Source organism: Drosophila montana, unplaced genomic scaffold (assembly GCF_035044405.1).
Source record: "Drosophila montana isolate Dmon_TW-CO22-7 unplaced genomic scaffold, ASM3504440v1 contig_3846_1, whole genome shotgun sequence".
NCBI classification, from domain to species: domain Eukaryota; kingdom Metazoa; phylum Arthropoda; class Insecta; order Diptera; family Drosophilidae; genus Drosophila; species Drosophila montana.
The window spans coordinates 234375-255872 of record NW_026998718.1 but is presented as its reverse complement, the minus strand read 5'-3'; the positions used below and the strand labels follow the sequence as shown (position 1 = coordinate 255872).

At 42.0% G+C, this 21498-nt stretch overlaps 1 protein-coding gene across 1 annotated transcript in view; it reads left to right on the top strand.

Annotated features, from left to right (window-relative positions):
* Positions 1-700: 700 nt before the first annotated feature.
* dlp (dally-like) overlaps positions 701-21498 on the top strand; it is a 44252-nt gene continuing 23454 nt past the window's right edge. The window contains exon 1 of the mRNA XM_064696224.1: positions 701-1587. Within this exon, the coding sequence (XP_064552294.1) occupies positions 1233-1587 (355 nt within the window). The 5' untranslated portion in view covers positions 701-1232. The remainder of the gene's footprint in view (positions 1588-21498) is intronic.

Below are 21498 nucleotides of genomic sequence, written 5' to 3'. Positions count from 1 at the left end.
AAGCCATTCAATACATCGATATATCGTAGATCATTAACAGTTATATTAAATCACAGTAGATAGTAGAATTGCTAAATTTCGTACCGAAAGACAAAAAAAAAATTAAAACTGCCATTAAATCCAATAATTGTGCGTGCAATAACTACATTTTAACTCGGTTCTTGTTCCTTGCGCTTCTCAATTCAACCTTTCCGCCAAAAACAGCTGACTGAGCAGCTAATATGTCTTTTGCGCCGGCAATAAGTGAGCCACTGTGCTGCCAACTTTTCTTCTGAATCTGAATAATTAAAAAAGCGCCAAAAAATTGCTGTGCACACAATGTCTGACTTATTACAATTTTTCTGTTTATTGCTGCAGTTAAATAATAATAAGGACTTTGATTGAGAATTGGCAATAGTTTGCATGATATACCAATACAGGTACTATTTAGAATATATAAATACATAAATAAGTGTCAGCACAGCTTATTTTAAACGAATTAATTACAATACAATCCATTGATAATTATAATTGATATTCTGTATGCTAGCCTTCAAAGTGCTAGCAATTGTGACGTCAGAGTTGGCAACATATGTCTCAACTTGTGGCATTGGCTACATAACAGTGGAAGGTGCGTTTAACATTCTGGTTAGCATTAACATTCTGAATTTTTAACATTATGTTAGCTGCCACAGTTCGGTTAACACTATGTAAGTGTCGCAGCTCTTCTTCTGGTTTTAGTCAACTTTCCGCGCTCGGTCTGTACGAACGTGTTTGCCCGCGTTGCGCTCGGCATCTGTTTCGCTGTGAATGTGCTGCGCGTCTGCGAGTGAGAGTGTGTTTGAGTGCGTTACATATATTGTTGTTGCTTTGTAATACATTCTGCTATCGAAACCAAAGAGCATATTGCCTGCACCTGCACATCATAAAATGCACAGTAAGAAACAGCAGCAACAACAAAAAAAACACCAGCAGGCTCGTGCAATGCCGGCAAAAACAACGTAATGCATTATGTTGTCCGTGTGCCTTGTGTCTCTGTGAGCTAGTGCGTGTGCTTCTCTTTTCCTCTCACTCTCGCTGTGACCAAATTTATTTACGGTATCGCGCAAAGCAAAGTGCAATAAAATCAACAACAACAACAACAGAAGCAAAAGCCGGCAAGGCCATAAAATTTTTCGACTGTGCGTGTATTAATCGTGTGTTTGATTGTGACAAACCTTTGCAACAACAACAACAACAGCAACGACAACAAAATGTTAGCCCCAAAGCTTGCATTGAAATGTGCGCAACAACAAAACCCACATCTGCCCAGCAGAAGCAGAAGAACAACAACAAATTCCGCCTGCCTTGTGATATTCAGCAGTCTGTTTTTGTTGTTGCTTACAACAACACAGGCACAACCCCAACACCCAGAGGGCAGCTCCTTAGCTGGCGCCAATCTCGCTGCACTGGCCGCCCCAGGACCAGTGGCTGGTCCGGGCGCCTCCTCCGCCGTGGCCGGCGGCTCATCGATCCTCGACCAATTCAGCCCCAACTGCAGCGCCGTGGCGCACATTTTCCAGGCACGAGGCATCGATGCCAATGAAATACCACAAAAGCCCAGCAACGGTGAGTACATAATTAAATAAATACACTTAACCCTTAGGCTGTTGATATTAATCTAAAAAAAATGCAAGCATAAGAAATATATTTTTCGCTCAATCATGTTAGAGAAATCATTTTTCACGGTTTGCCACTTTGATGATGTACTTTATCTTACCAGTGTGAACACACAAGTTTATAGTTGGACTCAACCAATACACTCTGTTTTCTCTTTCGAAGCAGAGTATAAATTGAATAATAATTGAAACTTAAAATTGGGTTTTGTAAATACATTATTTTAGAAAACTTATAAGAGCTGGTTCTGGGATTATATCAGAAATGACATACGGGTATTATTATTAAGTCACAATGTTTTGCAATGCTCGCTGAAAAAAACATTATAAACAGCTGACTATTATATAAAAAAAATGGTCGAAATTTTTGAAATACTGCGGTTCTTAGACATATTTAAAATACTTATTCGTTTTAAGCAAAACAATTTGCTTTCCAAGCTTCAGTCTAGGCTTGGACTACACATATCCAGTTAAGATTAAAGCAAAAAAAACTCTCTTAAAGTCGCATTGCTTGATTTCTCTCAAAGCTAATTCGTAACCCGCCTGAACCTAAGCCAAATGGCACCAGATAGTCTACAAACTTTTGCCGGCTCGACAGCAATTTGCTTATCAATCGGCCTTATCAGTGGCCCTACCGCATGCCCACCCACCCCACAGCTTCCCAGCTCCCAGCTAACCTACTTATATACCACCTGGGAATACGAGCGTACAAGTTTACAGTTGAGCAACTGTCGATGTTGAAGAGTCGAGTCTGCGGTGTGTGGAGGCAGGGTCTCAGGTTTATCTAAACGCTGGCGCTTATCAGGAGAATGCAGAAGAAGAGAACCAATAAAATTTATGACTCACGCAACATTCGACCAACAAAAAGAGGCTGCAACTCGGTGTTTGGCTAACTTATCTAACCAAGAACTGAGCAAGAGCGACAGAAAGAGAAAGAAGCAGAGTGTGAGAGAGCAAACAAAGAAAGGTTCACAAATGCCGACAGACAGAGAATAAAATCCTGGAGTGGACTGAACTGGATTGGAGTGCATAATTTAAACGATTTCAATGACACCTTGATTAATATCAGTCCAACAACAAGCACAGGCTTTACCTGTTCTACTCCTCACTCGTACTCTCTCTCCCTCTCCCACTCTCTCTCTTTCTTCCTCTGTCCTTAACAATTCCATGAAATTATGAACGAAACGCAACGCAACGTGTTGCATTTGACCAAAAGATAAAGAAACATTGGAATACCGATGAGAAAAGAAACAAAAAACAAAAAAAAAACCAATCAAGCAACGTTGAAAACCAAAAATAAACAACGCAACACGGCGGCAGGTAAAGAGCAGAGGTGACAGGGGAAAGGGTGGGCGAGCAAAAGGCAGAGGCTGCAACAGTTTACCTGAAAACAAATCAAATAAACGTAAAAACCAAAACGAAAGAGTGGGAATCGAAATAACAGAGACAGGGATAGGGGGCGAGAACGCGCGAGAGCGAGAGAGAGGGATAAGAAGAGAGCATTGGGCTGGTCAAGTTATTGCAATTAAGCGTGATTAATTCAGGCTTTATACAAATTAACTAAAATCTACAAAAGAAGCTCGCGTCCCAGCCCAACAACACAGCTTGGCCTAGGCCCAAGCAACAACAGCAACAACAACAACAACAACAACAGCAGCAACAACAACAAACAGAACGAGAACAACTGCTGTTGGTCAGTGTGTAAAAGCGGTGTGACAACATTTTTCTGCCTCTGCGCTCCGAAACAGATTTCTTTGATTTTTGTTTTTTTTTTTTTTGATTTTTTTGTTGTTGTTGCGCCAAAGGAATTTCTTGGGAGACTTTTCGTAGTGGCTGCTGCTGGAGACTGGTCTTGAAACTGGTACCCTTTTTCTTTTGAAGGGGAGAGAGGGTACGGCAAGAAGGGAGCAGACGATGAGCAGTCGACGCATGCGCCAAACTCGCTGACTGGACAGTGGAACCATCCAAGCGATGAGCTCTGCCCGCCCCGTTCCGTTCCGTTCCGTCCCTTCCTTTCCTTTCCATCCTCCGATGTAAACTTATTTAGAGTTTGGATTTTTTTTTTATCGCTCCGTTCGTTTTCAAGTTAATTTGCGTGGAATTTTATTTCCTTCTTTGTGTTGGTTTCTCTTTGGACCCAGCGCTGCGTTGGAGGAGTTGCAGGCATGAATCATGGACAGAAGACAAAGGGCAGACGAGGAGGTGTCGGTTCGTGAGACTGTTCCAAAGTTATTAAATTACACATTCGCCAATAGAGCAGCTGAGCGTGTATTTGCATAGCTCGAATACTGTGGCAACAGTGGAAGCGAGAAGGTGCCTGGTTCGAGTCAAAGGCTTGAATGTTGCAGGAGCCACAATACAATTTTAAGTGGCCGACACTTTGATGCCATTCCCAGGTCACATGCCGCACATTCCCTTCAGTCTGCTGCTTCATTAAACATTAAACAGAAACAACAACAGCTGCATAACACCTTCCTCATGCCAATAACAACAACAACAGCAGCAGCGACGACAACAACCGAAAGTACAACAACTGCCACTTAAACGCTTCATTAAAGTTGCACTTCCTGTGCGCCGTGCAATGGCAGGGAACGTTGCCCCAAAAGACAACATCAAAAAAGCTTTTGTGCAACCGCCTGCAACCTGCCCCCGGCCCGCTGCCTTCTCTTCTCACCTGGCTCAGCTCATCGTGGCACTTAGTTCAAATTGTTTGCACAATTTAAGCAGTTCACAAAACATTAAATCGTTAAAAATAATTCCAAAGAGACAGAGCGAGAGAGACAGAACGAAAGAGAGAGAGAGAGAGAGTGCTGGGGACTGCAGACAGGGGTAAAGAGTAGTAGACAACGGCAGCCAACTAAAACTCTTCACTCACATACGTTCAACATTCTCACAGTCGGAGATACAAAATCAAACACGGGTTGAGTCCAACATCTCTTGGCTGCCCCTACCCCTGCCCCTGGGGCTGGGCCTGGGCCTGGCCCTGGACGCTACTCCTCTGTCGTCACCGCTGCAGCTACCTTTGGCAAAAGGAAATTTACAGCGCCGCTGCTCCACTTAGGCTGCAACAGCGATGCATCCGCCGTCGTCGTCGTCGTCTTCGTTGCCAGGGCCAAGCGCACGACTATTAATCATTTTCCAGCGACCAAAACTAAATGGCCCTCTCATTCACTGCCATTTGGCCGCTCCCTCTCTCTCTCTCTCTCTCTCTTGCATCTCGCTCTTTTGGGGCCCTTTTTGCATTGTATTTGCGGCTGCTAACCGCATTCTTTAGTTGTGTTGCACAGCGGACCGGCCCGGGCAGCCAGGCAGACCAGGCCAGCCTATGTGGCACTATATCATCATTATGCGAAATAATTCCTAAAGATGTTGCATTGTTGACCATTGTGAGATTCGGTGTTGGATTTCAGCCAGATCTCCAACAAGAGCAGTGTGTGGGTTGATAATTTTATGGGGTGCCGTTGGTAAACATTTCGCAGAAACTTTATTGAAATTGATATAATCCATTCCGATTAGTTGAGTCAAATGTTAGAAGCTGAATTAACAGAAGTTCTGTCGAGGATTTATTAAAAAGATTTAATTGAGAGAGTTCCAAAGTAGTTAAGCTCCTGTAGAGATCATTTAGATGCCCCGAGCAGGTCCACCACGTGCTGGACGCATTGGAGTAGAAGGATATTGCGTTAAAGCCCTACTCCCTGCACCATATTTTAGCTTTCTGAGCTCATTCCTGACAGTCAAAGACCAAAGTTCGCGCGACAAAGGTATCAAAGCAGGAGTCCCGCAAGGCTGTATGCTTGGCCCTGTGCTGGCATCTATCGCTACAGGTTGCAAGGAACTCTGTGCAGGACTGGCTACTGCGGGTCGAAAGCTGGACTGCGTACTGGAATATTGCAAAAAATTTGCCAGGTCCGCCTGCGACACCTTCACGCTAATCCCAGATAACAAGTTGCCAGGCGCTACGGTTCATAAATGGATCTGCGAGCTATCTGAGAGTCTATGTGGACCGCAGTAAGTCTGGGATATCACATCACAGCAACCTAAACCAAATGGTTGAGAAGACTCCAAAAGCTCGGCTGGCTAGGTCGGAGATCAGATAAACTTCTTCGTAAGTTCTTTTAATATTTCCGCCGTGACAATTCTGTAGAATTACAGCTGCGAAGTTTTTTCTTGCAAGTACCAAAACTTTTAACAAATCGAGTTCCATTTGTTTGAAGTTTCTAATGCCTGTAATGGAATTCTCTTACTTATAAATCATTCTACAAGTTGTGTTCTTTTATAAATTGTTTGTAAGTCAATTAGGAACACTTTTGAGGGCTTTCAACATTTTGTGGCTTAAGTTCATGACATTCCATTGAGTTGCACTTTGTTGCAGCATTCTTCTCCGAATGCCCTTTGTTCAGATGTCATATCAAGGGATCTAGACAAACCACTCGCCCCCTTTGAGCTCCATCCTTTTACATAACGTGGCAACGTTGGCTTTCTTGGTATTTACCGAGGCTGCAGACTCATTCCCCGACATGCTTATTATGTAAATGCTGGGGCGCCCACTCCTGACCCCCCTTTAGTGAGTCCAACATATTATTATCTGGCGTCGGCATATAACTTTGTTGCACACACAGTTTGCAGTTTGTAGTTAGTTGTTGTTGTTGTTGTTGTTGTTGTCGCTTGTTTGTTTGCACGATTTAATGCTTCATTTGGCTAGGCCCTGAAACTCAAGAGTCGCGCAGAGGCGCCGGAGGAGTGAGAGTCAGCCAAAGAGTTGAAGTACTGGGTCGCTTAACTGCTTTCAAGTACACCTAACAAGGCTAGGAAGTGGAGATTGAGATGAAAATGGGGGGAGAGGGAGAGGGAAAGGGGAGAGGGAGCGAAGGGAGCGAGTCTAGTCTAAGCTCTTAACTACTTAATTATCTGTGAGCTTCACTCGGAACTCAAATGGACCGACGCCTATGGGCTCCACTTTGCTGTACCCCAACCCATTCACTGATTATTAATAAACATGTAAAATGTAATTGTTATTTGGAGCTGCCGTTTTGGGGCGTGGCTAATTGCCATGTTGTGGACGCTGGACCACATTATGAAATTGCCCAAAAACGATGAAGGCGACTACATAATCTCGTACCAAGTGGAGCCCCAAGTAGCTGAGCGTGAGAAAATGTTATGACTCGTTCTCGCTCCCTTTCTCTCTTTCTCCCCCTTTCTCTCCCTGTCTCTCTTTGTGAATTCAACTGCTTCAAATGCAACAATTAAAACGCATTTTATGCGCATAAAACATGAAACATGGACATGGAATCCATCTGCAACTCTTACCCTGCTGCTCCGGCTCCGCCAACTGCCTCCGATCCTTGCATGTTTCGGAGGTGTTAAGGCAGCGACCAAATTGGTATGCTGGTAAACGAAACCACCACAAAATGTGAGGAGCTGGCCAGGGCTGGACAGTGCAGGGCAGGGCAGGGCATGCCGGCGGGCAGCTACCTCCAAATCGGCAAAACTGGCGGCATCCCGAAGCACTCCATATATGAGAGTCACTGCAAATGCCCGCTGCCCGGTTCGGTATGAAGGAATGCGCCAGCTTCAGCTACAGCGCTTCAACTTTGGTTGCAGCTCTAGAAAGAGAACTTGTTTAAGGAGCTGATGTTGCTGACGCTACAGAAATTTTTACATTTCATGCGACGATCAGAGCGCGAGACCACACAGGGAATGGACATTGGACAATGAGCAACTGCTCGTATCTTTGGGCATCTCGAAAGTGGCCACGTTTGACCTTTTTGTTGTTCTTGTTGTTGTTTTTGTTGTTGCCGGGCCGACGGCAGCTCTCACACTGGGAACCACTGAGCACATCAACGCTGGCAGGCCCTTGAAAAATATGCCGACCGTGTAGGTTCTTTATGGTCTCGTCTCGCCTCGTCTCGGCTCGTCTTGTCTGGCTCTCGTCCTCTATACCTGTCTCTGTCTCGAACTCTGAGCCACATTCTGTCTGCGTTGGGCTTGATACGTTCGGTTCGTAACTATTTTTGGGCCCCGACACTTGTGCCAGGGACTCTGGCAATTAAGTCGTTGCTCGACGGCTTCTCAACAGTTCCCTCGGCTCGTTTCCATTTTGCGCATGGCGTCTACTCAGCATGATTCATTCTTAGAACTTGCCTCACGAAGCTGACGAAGCTGCTTTGTTGTCATCTTTTGTTTTGATAGCGCACGCGGTTTTCTTGTTTCTTTCCGTATTTCGCTCACTCTCACAAAAGGTTGCGAAATACTTTGTCCAGAGATCTGTCAGTTCCGTCAGTGTCATCAACTAATTGCAATATTGCGAAATTCAACAGTTGGGGGTGTGAATCGATCGAGACAGGTTCAACCACATAATGTTGGGCAATTTGTGAGAATCTGCGAACTGATCGACATGATTATCCACGATCTGCAGCTACTGTGTGAGAAAGCTCTAGGGAAGATGATATCTAAAATGTGCATAAAGATCGCTGATCAACACATTTTGGCTCTTTTGACTTGGGCTTTATTTAAATTATTCAATCTAAATAAAATTTCAATGAGGTACTTTTATTACTTAAGCATCGTTTCGTATAGATCATGTTGAGTCAGAGCTTACAAAGAATCACTTCGCTGAAGATCACTTTTGCTTATTGCACAGAACTACTCAAAGCTGATGGGACTCCTTACTTTATAGGAAGGTTCCACTCGACTGCTCTCCTACTTGGTCACAGCAACTGCATACTTTAGACACAGTCTTCCTTGCCTGCTGCCCCAGAGCAAACAAATTTACTACTGCTGCTGCTGCTGGTGCTGCTCAGTGAGTTTCCAAGATGTGTCTGACCAATCGGACACTTAAGTGAGCCAAGCTGGGCTGTCTGGGGCTGGCCGTGGCTTTAGTAATTTCGCTTGGCTCGTGAGTATGACGAATGTTAAATTGCTGGAGTGCTGGGGCACGAATCAGTAACTGCAACGCCCTTCCCTCGGCTCTATAGACGGAACGGCGGAACATTGGAACGACCTCGCGTTGATTTAATTAGGTCACATGGAAAGATTTGTTAATTTGCGCCACCTACTTTGATGGCCCGTTTGTTGATAAGTTCGCCGCTCAGTTGTCTACGCCAGGGAATGTGGTGATGATCATGGAGGAGGGGATGCTGCCTGTTCCCTGTTCCCTTTTTTGCCCGCTCTTCTGCCTGCGCAAAGTGTAATTAATGTACAGCATAGCTGGGATACGTGCGTATCTAAAAGTTCATTAAAGGCCGCGCAAAGTCTTATCCCAAGTTGCCCATCAAAGGTCGTTTGACACAGTCAAGTGTTGTGTGAAGTGGACTGAAGCGGAGGAGACTCGAATTGAATATGAGAATAGATGAGATTCGCTTGCTCTGGGCCTGGATTGAGTTGAGTTAAGTTGAGCCTTAGGCCCTAAGCCGCTCAGACGTTGTTAAAATAAAATGCAATTGCCTGCTCGGGTTTCAATTTTCTACAGTTCGTTAAGAGGCATCCGGGGCAGCCTTCCGGCATCATGCAAATCTCATGCTTAACCTTGCCCATTTGTTTTGGCCTAATCTTGCAAATAATGGTTTTCAATTAGTTTGCCACGGTCCAGTTACTGTTCCAGCTGTGTGTTCGTTAGGGCCAGCTCGAGTGTAAAAGCCGCCTGCTGGACAATGCTGGAAATTGAGCTCTTCTTTATTTCGTACAATCGCATGGAAGTTAAAGATGCATTCTTTAGATATGAAACGAGTGATGCTAATGCTTGACCTTTTCGGAGATATAGATGATATTCCTGATGGGTAACACTCCCTAAACTGTTACGCTAAATACCATCAAATTGAAATTTAAAACAGCTGCTTCTTTACAAGCTTTGGGATGAGTGGAATGTAAAACTAGCCGCAGGCTATTAAATTTAGTGACAAATTCGTTAATAATCGTCAAGCTGGCAGCACATTAAATACACATAAAATAGACCAACATGAAAATTAATATTTTTTTTTATTGAGTATTCACAATGGTTATTGTAAAATATGTGAAAAGCCCAGCGGTCATAAATTTGTAGGTTTTATGGCCCAGGCTACCGGAAAGCCAAGACCCACGACCCAAAGACCCAACAGTCGAACGTTCAGCCGAGATGTCGCAAGTCGACGAATCCAATGATAATGTGCGTATAATAAATGAAAAAGAATTTTGACAACCGACTGCCAAGGTAAATTTAAAACAAATTACAAATATCTCTATTCAGCCGAAGATTAAATACCCTAGCTTTTATGATACCTATTTTATGAGGCTACTCAATTTGAAGAGTGAGCTGCGAAGTTAAATTAACTTGATAAGAAGGAAAGCACTAAATTTGTTGGATAATAATAGATATGAACTCATTAAAGTAATCACAATTTTTGAACATTTAACCATTAGCTTAATATGAATAAACAAACATTTGTTTAGTTTGGCAAAGATTTGAACTAAGAAGAAAAGCTTTGCATGGAAGAGAGAGTTCACATAAATTAAAGAGGGCCAAATTAGCTAAGGTAAATGCTAACTTTGCGAAGGGTATTTTAACCGAATTAAATGCATAGAAGTCGCGAGCGATAAATTTAACAGACAACAACCCACACGTTGTCAGGCACTTTGGCCATAACCAGATGATGTGTATGATGATAATTTGGATATGTCGTCGTCTGCGATGTTGTTGTCGGTAGCTTAAAACGATGCCATAACAAGTTTTTGGACTTGCTGCCCACGCATTCAAAACTGGAAATGGCACAGAAATATCACTGTTCAGATTTTATAATGGCGTCAGGGAAGCGCCAATCATAATCAAGCCATAAACTTAAATCTTATGATGATCCGATGAACAAAAGGCTTCCTCGCAAGTGAGCTCATAAAACAGTCCTAAGTTGCAGCTACCGAATATGCCTGCCTCCAACAACTTTACAGTGTACTCATTTATCTGTCTGAACTCCCTTCTTAATAAACTTTCAATCGATGCGATGCCAAATCCAATAGACAAACGCACACATAAATTACCAATGGGACGACAAATAAAGACATATCCGGCATATTTGGTAGTCGAGTCCCCCCCACTCTCCCGCCCCACTGCATGCCCAAATGTATGGGAAATTAGCCATAGAAATACAAAGTTGCTGACAAATGGTTTACAATTACAATGCAAAGGGATATTCGGAAAATGAAAATGAAAATTGAAAGCAGCCTCAGACAGAATGTCCTTTCCGAGTTCCGTACGTCATATGAAACCCAAAACGTAAATGTAATGATAGTTAGCTATGCTATGTGTGTGGGTGCATGCGTGTGTGTGTGTGTCTATCTCATCCCATCCCAGTATCAGTTTCAGTTTTCGTTGTCTGCAATTGTGTATCTCATGGATTGCGCATCGTCGTCGTCGTCGTCGTCGTCTATCGCATTTTTATCAGCTGTTTGTATTTGTTTTGTCTTTGCACTTGCAACATTCGCCGAGTTCATTGAAATCGAATGAAAGGAACCAGGAGAAATCTCTTTCACCCCGACACGCTTTGTACTTTTGCCGACTGTTTGCCTGTCCGTGCCTGTCCCTGTCCCTGTTCATATCCTGTCTCGTTCTCTTCAACGGCGCTGTACCTGTTTCACAGTTGAGTGGACTCAACTCGAGACGGGACTGTTGGATTCTTTATGGCCATACATATGCACATATATCCATATGTACTTATATATGTATATCTTTTGTCGGCATCAGCGTAGTAACTCATTTCATTCATGGCCGTAAATTGTGCAAGGATGCCTTCAGCTGAGGCAATTTTCTATGCGGAGCTTTAAATACAAGCAGACCAAACTATTTTAAACAAATCGCTTTAAAATTGCAGCTAATAATGTTAAAAAAATTAAAAATAATACCGAAAGCGCTCGAAAACAATGAAAAGTTTCCCAAAAAGTATATTTAAGTAAACTGCTCACGCTCACGATCGATCGGCGAGGATCATTTTGGATCGTTGGATCGCACTTTAGCTGCACTTGAAGCTGATGGCTCACCCAAGTGGAATCGAGGCGATGAGAAATCGAGGCGAATTTATGCGTTTCATTAAAACCGTTACGAGACGCGTGTCTCGCAGCCATTAAAACCAAGCACAGGCCACTAAGAATCGGGAACCGGGAATCGGGAATGGAGAAAAATGTAATAATAAGTACCGCTCGGACCGCAATGCCCCTCGCTAGTGAGTGGCATGTTCAAGATTTTTGAGGCCAGGCATTTTTGCGTGGTTGCCAGGCGGCATATTGGACAATGCTAAATGCTTACGATTGTGCTCCACTTTTTAAAGTAAATTACCAGAGATTTTTTCGTTATTGTTTTTCTCATTGATGCCGCAGAGAAATCAGAGAATGAAATTTTTGGAAAGCAACAAATGCAGAAACAGTTACATAAATATCTCGAACTTCAGAGACAAAAGATGATATTGCAAACCTTTTTATTGAGGCGAAAATAAATACAGAAATTAAGCAGGACTTTAGTTCAAATATATGTGCCATAAAAGATATATATCGTAAATATGCTTATCAAACAGAAATTTGCGTTTATTTTGCTACAAATTAAACAACAGATAATAATGTTGAGTACTTGTCGAACAATAACTTTTCCATTTTCAATATTGGCATTTTGTTTCTTCATATCCTTGAGGAACATTTCCGATGCGAACAACATTTATCGGTGTAAGCCAAGTGCTACCCAGCTTAAGCCTAAACAAACTTCAAAGTCGGGACCGGTAATCGTCTGTGGCTCTGCCCCATGCCCCTTACTTAGCCCTGTTGCTCAACGTGGCACGTCAAGAGTCTAAAAACCAACTTCAACGAAATTCACAGACACAACTGAGAGTCGGAGGCAGCACTTTACTCTTTGGCTGTGGTAAGGAAATGTAAAGCCCGTGCGCAGGTGTGTGTGTGTGTGGTGCGTGTACGTATGTGTGTACAACACCTTTTACCAAGAAACAACAACAATTACAGCAGTCATCACCTTTGGTGGTTTCAGTTGTTGTTGTCGGCGCCTTGTGAACCTGCAACGCTCGCCGTAGCCGTCCAAAGGTTTACAAACTACCTAAGCAGCCAAAAACTGCAGTGAGAAGCCTTCTACGCTAAAGAGTGAGAAGACAGGTAAAGGCCAGAGAGAGAGGGGAAGAGACAGAGAGGGAGATGGAATATGTTGTTTATTATCTTATGGCTTGCAAGTTATAAAACAAAGCGTCAATTGACTGCCATTCTCTGTGCCCTGATGCAATCATCTTGCCGGTGTCGGGCTCTGTGAAATTTACATTTACTATTTACTAAAATACACACACGCATACACGACACACAAAACACAACATACAGAGAGTAGCTCCTGTGTGTAGATGCCGCTAAGCGGGTGGAGGGGCACACATTGAGGAAGGTGGAGCTGCTAATAGAGAGGAAGTCCAAAGGCGTGTGTGTAGAAAAAATTTGTTGAGGTTTCCATAAAATACACGTGAGTTACATTCATATGAGTTAAGATCTGTAAAGATCCGCAGAAGTCATAAGTCACGGACCTAGCTTTAAAAAGCAAACCCAAAAAGCTTATGAAAACCACACTTGATTATCATAGATCTCCCGTTGAACCAAAACATACCGAAAACAACAATAGAAAGTCGGTTAAGAAATAGTTAGATATAAAGCACAATCCGAGATTTATAAACATGATCGCATTGCTCCCCTTGCTTTTATTACCTTAATTTAAAACAATTTTCTCTTGCTCTCTTTACAGGTAAGTCGAAGACGCGATTGCGCTAATTTAACGTAAGTTCTTTAAATGTTTTTCCCCATTTCCTGTGCCCTACGGTGCCTTGCGGTCTCTGCCTCGCCCGAGCCATTAACAAATCAAATAAATATTTTGGGCTATGGCATAAGAGAACTCCTCATAACAATTACGCGCTGGCTGCCTCCCCAGGTCATGACAGTGGCGGCGTCTGCAAATTAATAATAATCAAGCCAAATTACACAATGACACGCACTTGAAGACTCTCCTCTGCTCTTCTGGCCTCTTCTCGTCTGGTCTTCTCGTTGTTGTTTTTCTGCTCTCCTCTTGTGCTGGCATGTCTGGGGTTCTTTGGGGTCTTGGACTCGTGCGAGCGCTCGACTATCAATTAGGCACATCTTTCAATCAAGAAACAACAACTCTCAAAAGATTTGTATGCCTCTCACAAGGAATTAGCGCTAATAATTAAAGGCCCGACGAGACGAGACGACATACTCTTGGCTCGTATAGAAATATTTTATAAGATAAATATCTTCAATTATTTTCAACGTACGCCAACGCTTCACACATCTTCGAGTGGCAACAAGAGTTGCCTTTTTGTTTTTGTTTTTTATTTTTGTTGTCGCCTGTCAAGTGCATAATAATCATAATTTATATTTTTATACTCGAACAATTTTGGACAGGTGTGCTGTTGAGCACTTCAACTACTTTGTTTGGCCCATAAAACTTGGCTTACCGCTGGGGTAACTTCTCGCATCCCTTCCCTTTCCTTTCCAGCCTGCCCTCTAATGACGTCTTAAAATTTATGTTAATCTACAGCTTGTTGCATGTCATGCAACAAATGTCGCTTAATTATGAGGATCGAGCTGCTTGTGCCACTTCTTCGTCGTGTTCTTCTTCATCTTTTGCCTACGAGTACTAATCATAATCAGTTTTTCTTTTTTTATTATTTTTTTGTTTTTATTATTTATAGCACTCTTGATAGTTTCTTTTCTGGGCTGTTCTTTTTTTTCGCGTGGCATGTGGAAAATGTTAATTAAATTGTAATTTATGTGACTGAAGATAAGTTAGGCTCAGTAAATGAGCCAGCGTAAGTTTGATTGGCACATAAGAAGGCAGGAGTTGTGAGTTGGAATAAATGCGGGCAAAAATAATGTGTCTGGCATCTGGTTTAGGGAGAAGGTGTAGAGAACTTGAGTCAAATTTGCTGAACTCTTGAGTCATACGTTTCAATTTAGATATTGTAGCACTAAAAGTAACTTCCCCTTATAAGATTGCATTTTAATTTGATTTAGTCTTGCTTTAAGTTTAAGATGACACAGTTCCATTTTGGATTATAGCTGTGTTAATAAATAGACGCATTCTTCTTGTGATCTTATCTTGCCGCTTTAATTAAGTTCCCGATCAATTGACGCCTGGAGAGATCTTCAATTAAAATGGCCGGATCGGTTCTTGAAGCTGGCTTACCACCTGTCCTAACTCAGGCTTAGGTTCGTAGCTTGGTTTTAACATGGAGCAGACTATATATTTGGTTTAGATCCAATTGTTCTTAGTTCGGCTCAAGCTCGGATAAATATTAATAAGTAAACTGTGATTTCTTGTTCCAATCGATTCTGTTCAAATTCGATTTGCTCATAGGATTTCATATAATACTTATAAAGCTTACGTTGTCTTCGCAGCAAATACCAGACGCACCTTTGTCACGTACAACATAATACATTTTAGACATTTCGCTTTGAATCCAAGCAATTATGATGCTAATTTGTCAGTTTTGCCCCGGAGCGTGGCATGACTTTCGATTCATTAACAAATTATGCAATAAATGCAATCAAACAGCAGCCCGGGCTAACGATGTGCCAATAAAACTCGTTCGCCAACCAATCAAAAGACATCCCATTCCATCCCATCTCATCCCATCCGATTTTAATTCCAATCCTTTACTTTAAAGTTCCTCTGCTCCAGCAACTGACAGTCGCACTTAATTAAGAACTTCATTTAGCACCTTTGAGAGTTGGTTCGGAAGCCGGTTTTTCGGGGCCTGTGGTAGTCTGGAATTTTATCGTGCTTTGCATATCGCCTGTGCCTCTGAATCAATATTTTGCTTTCTCACGCTATTCTGGGGTAGGAGTCGACTCGTTGCCGAGTCGTTCCTCTGGAATGCAGAGCACAGTCGGTGCCACAGTTGGCAACAATTTTGCCTGATTGCACCAGCTTTTGGTTCAAAGCAGCATCAGACCCCGTTCTAGTGCCAGTCACAGTACCAGCCCCAGTCCCAGTCGCAGTCGCAGTCGCAGTCCCGGTCCCAGTTCAGGCTAAATGGTATCACATGTCGACGATGGAGTCGTTTGTTGTTACTCGAGTGGATTTGCATGGTAACTGCAGTTTTTAATACACTTCCATATATCTCGAATCTATAATGTTTCGCATAAGGTATCATTATTTATATTTAGTTTTTATTATTATTGGATAGTAAAGTGAGACGTGTGAATTCCAGACAGGTGTATGGTTGAAGTATTGCCTTAGCCAAAAGCCTTGGCATCTAGAATAAAGAAGTGAGTTCGATATTTTATATGGTATACTGCAAATACCTATAAAAGTTAGTCTCGAGCACACGCAGCTGTGAGGGTGATTGGGCTTCGGCTTTGCCTGGCGTGCATTCCTTTAGCTTTTCTTTAGCTTCCTTTTCAAGCAGCTGCCTCGACATTGCCAGCCTGACTGCATTTGATGATAAATAGGCGCAAAGGTAAAAAGCCAAAACGTGAATGCGAATTTCGTATGGCTTTAGCAATGCCTACATACAACTCTCAAAGGGGCAACGGGGGGGCGGGGTTGGGCGGGCTGCACTTACTGCTGTTTAGACGAGGTGGCAGGTGAGCCAGCCGGCAGCGGAACTGAGCGGCTCTCAAGTGCAACCCAAGCAGGCAGCATTCAAGTGCTGTGCCGGGTCCTCGCTTGACTTTGCCATGCTGCATGGTTCTTGTTCTTGTTTAATGCGCTGGCATGTTTGTTTGTCAACCTACACCAACAGAGGCAGCGGCAGCCGAAGCAGCAGCAGCAGCCCCGACAGCAGCTGTTGCCGGCAAACATTTGCCCAAAGGGGGGTCAGGAAGTGGTAGACAGGAGGTAGGAGGCAATGCTTGCAGCCAGTCAGTCAGCAGGCGCAGGCGCATGGCAATATTTCATTACCCACGGCTTATTCGACTGACACTGAGACGTGGCCTGAACCCGGGACTGGGACCTGGAACCTGGGAGTACTGTGTTGTCGCCGTTGTTGTCAGGCTGCCTATGCAGTTGGGCGCTTTTTGTTCACATTTGTGCTGGCATTTGAGGCATGCCATGAGCACCCGTCCTAGACGCGGCTCTCTAACTGCCTGGCCACGTTATCTGCCGCTTGGCTGTAGAGATGGAAAGGTTTTGTGCAGCGCTTACGCACGACTCGACATATGCGCTACTTGGTGGGCAGTTGCAGCAGGATGGTGTAGGATTGCACTGATAGCCAGTTACATGTCTTGTAAATACCCACATAAGATAAGTAAGCTGCCTTAAGCTGAGTCATTGTTGAGAGCAATACATCCTTAAAACTATAAAAGAAGTTGGTTAAAGAGTTTAAAATCAGCAGCAAAATTAATATTCAGCATTTGCAATAATAAGACACATTTGTCTTATTTATCCTACCTGCGACTTAATGATTAGCTACCTTTAAAATTGGATATCAATAAAAACTCGTTTTATAAAAGTTCCCTTCAAGACAAATTTACTAAATTTAATTTGTGCTTCCCCCTTTCTATGCGCTTCTCATAAAGCGCATCTATAATTCGAACTCAGCGCCCTAATAATTACTTACTTTACTTACTATAAGATTGATTGAAATACAATAGTCAGCATTTGCAATAATATCCCGTTTTATAAAAGTTCCCTTCAAATCATATTTGCTAAATTTAGTTTTTGAAAACTGCCTTTCTATGCGCTTCTCAAAAAGCGCATCTATAATTCGACCTCAGCTAAAGCTATATTGTATTTCTCGTATCTGCGGCTGTCTATCTATGTGTACGTTGTAGTCACCGAGACAGGTGGTCACGGTGTAGTGGCTCCCCTCCCCTCCCGCAAGCTGGCAAACCTTTTGCCACTCGCAAATAATTTCCATACCAGCGCGGCGACAATAAAAACGAGAAACATGGCGAGCTTTTTTTTTGTTGCCTTACGCGCATCTGCAAATTAAAAACGCATTTTATTTTATACAACACACACTTTGCCGGCAAGAGCAGCCTTTAGCTTTGACAATGGCACCACACACAGCACTAAACACTGCACAACAGAGTTGAGGGGCATATAGTATGCAATAAATATATATATATATCTGTGTGTATGTTCGCATTATTCATGTTTTGCCTGCTGTTTATTTTTTTGTGCTGTGTTTTTTCTATGCGTAATTATTGTGAAATTTGTTACAAAGTTTTCTTGTCGTCTGCTTGCAACGTGTGTGTAGCTACACTTTAGACTTAATTGTTAGCTGTAGGATACATGACAACAACAACAACAATAACCACAACACAACACACTCGAGAGAACAACACGAGAGGAGCCCTGTTGAAATCAAAGCTTTGATGCCGACAACGACGAGGATGATCATAATGATGATTATGAGCAGAGGATGATGCTGAGAATGATGATGATGATGTTGATGTTGATGACAGGTAGCCGAGTGTTTAATTTATGTCTTTTTAAGCACTTGCCTCTCTGCATAGATAAAAAAAGGAGAATCTCAAGAATTTTGCGCCGACACAAGTGTTAACTCCAACTCAGAGAATATTCCCAGCAAGATATGCGACTTGATAACTTCGAGGTGTTAGCGCTTAAATAAAGCTAAAAGGTAATCTGCCAGAGTTTCAAAGAATTCTTGTATAACATCATAAATCATAAAATCAAGTATAGCGCCGGCTTTCTATATATTTATATATATATATATATATATGGATACTTTAGTATCTTTGAATCTTTCAGTTCGATTGGCGCCTGCTAAGCCGACTATCTGAAATGCCTTTAATTTGCTTTCTAATCATTTTAAATGCCTTCAACTTCTCTTCTAGCTGTTGACAATTCGCTTATCGGCTCGAATTTCCTTTCAAAAATAAAAAAGAAAACCAACTGGCCTATCAATGACAACTGATCTTTCACCCAAATCAAAGCAACTTGTTTAAACTTCCGTAGAATTGACAACTACATATTTGTTGATTTATGTATGTGCAGCTAATTGGGGATATTTCTGGCATAACCCCCAACCTCAATCACTGTGCCACTTTCCCATTTTTTGGGGCACACCATATTTTTTTTATTTTCTGTGATCGATTTGTGCAAACAAAACGTCACAACTAGCGCTGATAACAATATATAATATATATAATTGATTAAATTCGGAATGCCATATTATCAAAAAATTGTGCTCGTAATTCACTGGAATTTCACGTATCGATTTTTTTGTTGTTCTTGTTTGGCGCTATGATGCCCTGCACTGGGCATTCTAGTTTTGTAACCAATTAAGTAACATTCCTGCCGACAACTGACCAAGTCAGAAATATATGAGTCGGCAAATGGCTCATCAGAGCGATCGTATTTTATAATTATATCATAAATTAAATTTCATTGCGTTGAATTCATAATTTCCCTGCTAGTGTATTTGGTGTTCGGTACTTCAATACCTACATATATGTTCCTGTTTAGCTTCGATTCCATTCAAGATTTTTATGGTCAGGCGTACCGGAGAGACCGCACACAGATTAGATTACTGCAAATTGACACATTTTCAGTTGTCTTTCTGTCCGACTGCCTGTCAATCAGCTCGGAAAAAATGTCGTATGGGGCGCAGCTCTTGAGCCGATTCGTTGCGCTGCATTTTTCGGGGCACATTAGTTGCGCCATTGAATAGATCCAAAGACCTTAATAACAGCAGCAGCAGCCACACGCTTCACACAATTGTTTGCTTGTTTTGTGCACTCAATACTCTCGTGATGTGTTACGCATTATCCTTTTTGGCCTTTGTATAGATTTAGTAACGCCCCTTCCTGGTAACCCGACTACCTTTTTCTATTCGTACATATTTTTTTTTTTTTTTGTTACAGATTTCGTAGCGCTGAGTTCTGATTAGCACACACCTTTGCCCAGCTGCCCTGGGGCTGCCACGTTTTCATCAGCATATTGCATGATTAGGACTAATAGTCCGAACTTCCATTGAGTGTTCGCCTCTTAATGGCTCGGGATTTGTTTCCCAGTGCGTATTTTCCTTTTTTTGTTTTTTAATTTTTTTGGGCGCAGCGGAAACAAAATATTTGGTCTAAGTGTGGAAAAATGCTTTTAATGGTAATGAGTGCGATATCTCGGAATTTTGATTAATGTGTGTTAGATTGGACAGGATAAGGAACGGTCTACAGATGCCTAAGTGGGACGACCTAAACCGTAACGCGCACCGACCTGAACGCAGCCTTAACTGTAGAGGAACAAGAATATATAATTTTTTGATATATCTATAGAAAATAAACTCGTCCTGACTGGCTGACTGACTAATTGCTAATTAACTTACAGCTCAAAAGGCATAAGATGGGAAGTTCTTACGGAAGTAAACTCTTCGTCTTAAATATTTCTATCCATAAGTATGGAAAATTGTTTGAAAATGGTTCTATACACATTCTTTTTGCCCATTTGATATAAATATTTTCTTTTCGCAAAACACAACAATGTTATAAATTATCGCTTATGTGTTATAATCACACTTTAGTAACTAGCAAACGCTAATTGGTAAAGATCAGCTGGTTGAATGTGAAGTAGCAATATTGTAAATATAATCGATGTGTATCTAGATCATTAGCATTACTTATTAGTTATTGATATTAAATATTACTTCTTGTTATTTTATAAACTTTAAATAGCTTTGGCTTGTGTAACCTTCGGCTAAGGCGTATAAAAGATATCTATGGAGCGTGGGATTTGAACCCATGTCCTTCTTCATTTACCTGAATAGCTTAGCCTTCTGTACAACTTATCCAGAGAGCACTGAATGTGCATATAAAGTATGATTATTTTACATAATAGAACAGAAATGTGTTGAATGCGCGAATGGCATTTCCAAGAGCAAAGATCAGCAAGGCGTGATGACAGCTTCGATAGATAAAGCGCTGACATATGTTGTATAATAATCGAATGTGTAAATGTTCATTGAAATGCCTTTTCCAATACAAATACGTCACGTTTTTGGGGTACTTTCCCGACCACATATCCGTATTTTCGATTTCGGCTGAATGCTTTTCTCTGTGGCAACAGCTGTGGCCAAAAGTGAGAAATATATTTCCTTGTTTATTATATTGGGCAAGGGTCTAAACGATTCTAACAGCAATGAATTAATTACCTGTCTATGGGCAATAAATTTGCTCAACTTTGTTTGTGTTACTTTATACGTAGGTATATATTTTTGTTGGTGAGTCAGTTTCGAGGAAAGAAAACAAAAAAAATAAATATGTTTACATTTTGTTAGCTGCTTCAACTGCAATAACAACAAGAACAACTAGAATAACAAAAAGAATTTCTTTTTATTTGATTTTATAATTGTCGAGTATAAAATTATTGCCAGCAAGCGGCTACAAAAAGTGTTAATGGTTTTAATCGGATCTTAAAGATCTCACTCGGGGAATGTTCTGTTAATAACACTCAAATTTGCCAAGTCATATCCCAAAGCATCGCCGTCGTCGTCGTCGTCTTTGGCTCACATCATTGGCTGTTATTAGTGCGGCGGCGATCTGATCTTATCAGCGAACCTGTCCCCAGTCTGAATCAGAGTAAACTCTGTTATGGCTAGGGTCTCCTCGCCTCTGCTCCGAAGTCTGAGCGAGCCGGTTCGGCTTTTGTGCTACATCTTAATTTTTTTGTTGCCGTGCATCTGCTGGATCTCTGCTGGAAGCTGTTGTGTGAATTCCACTCTGAATAGCCCATTGATTGTGCTATAAAATATTTGTCTATCATCCAATCACGTCCGGTATTTGTATCCAGTTTTTTTTTTTCGATTTACCTTCGTAGCGTCGTTGTACTCGCTGGTAACCTGCAAATTAGACCCGTCTTAATAGCTTTTCAATTGAGGCATAAACTCGT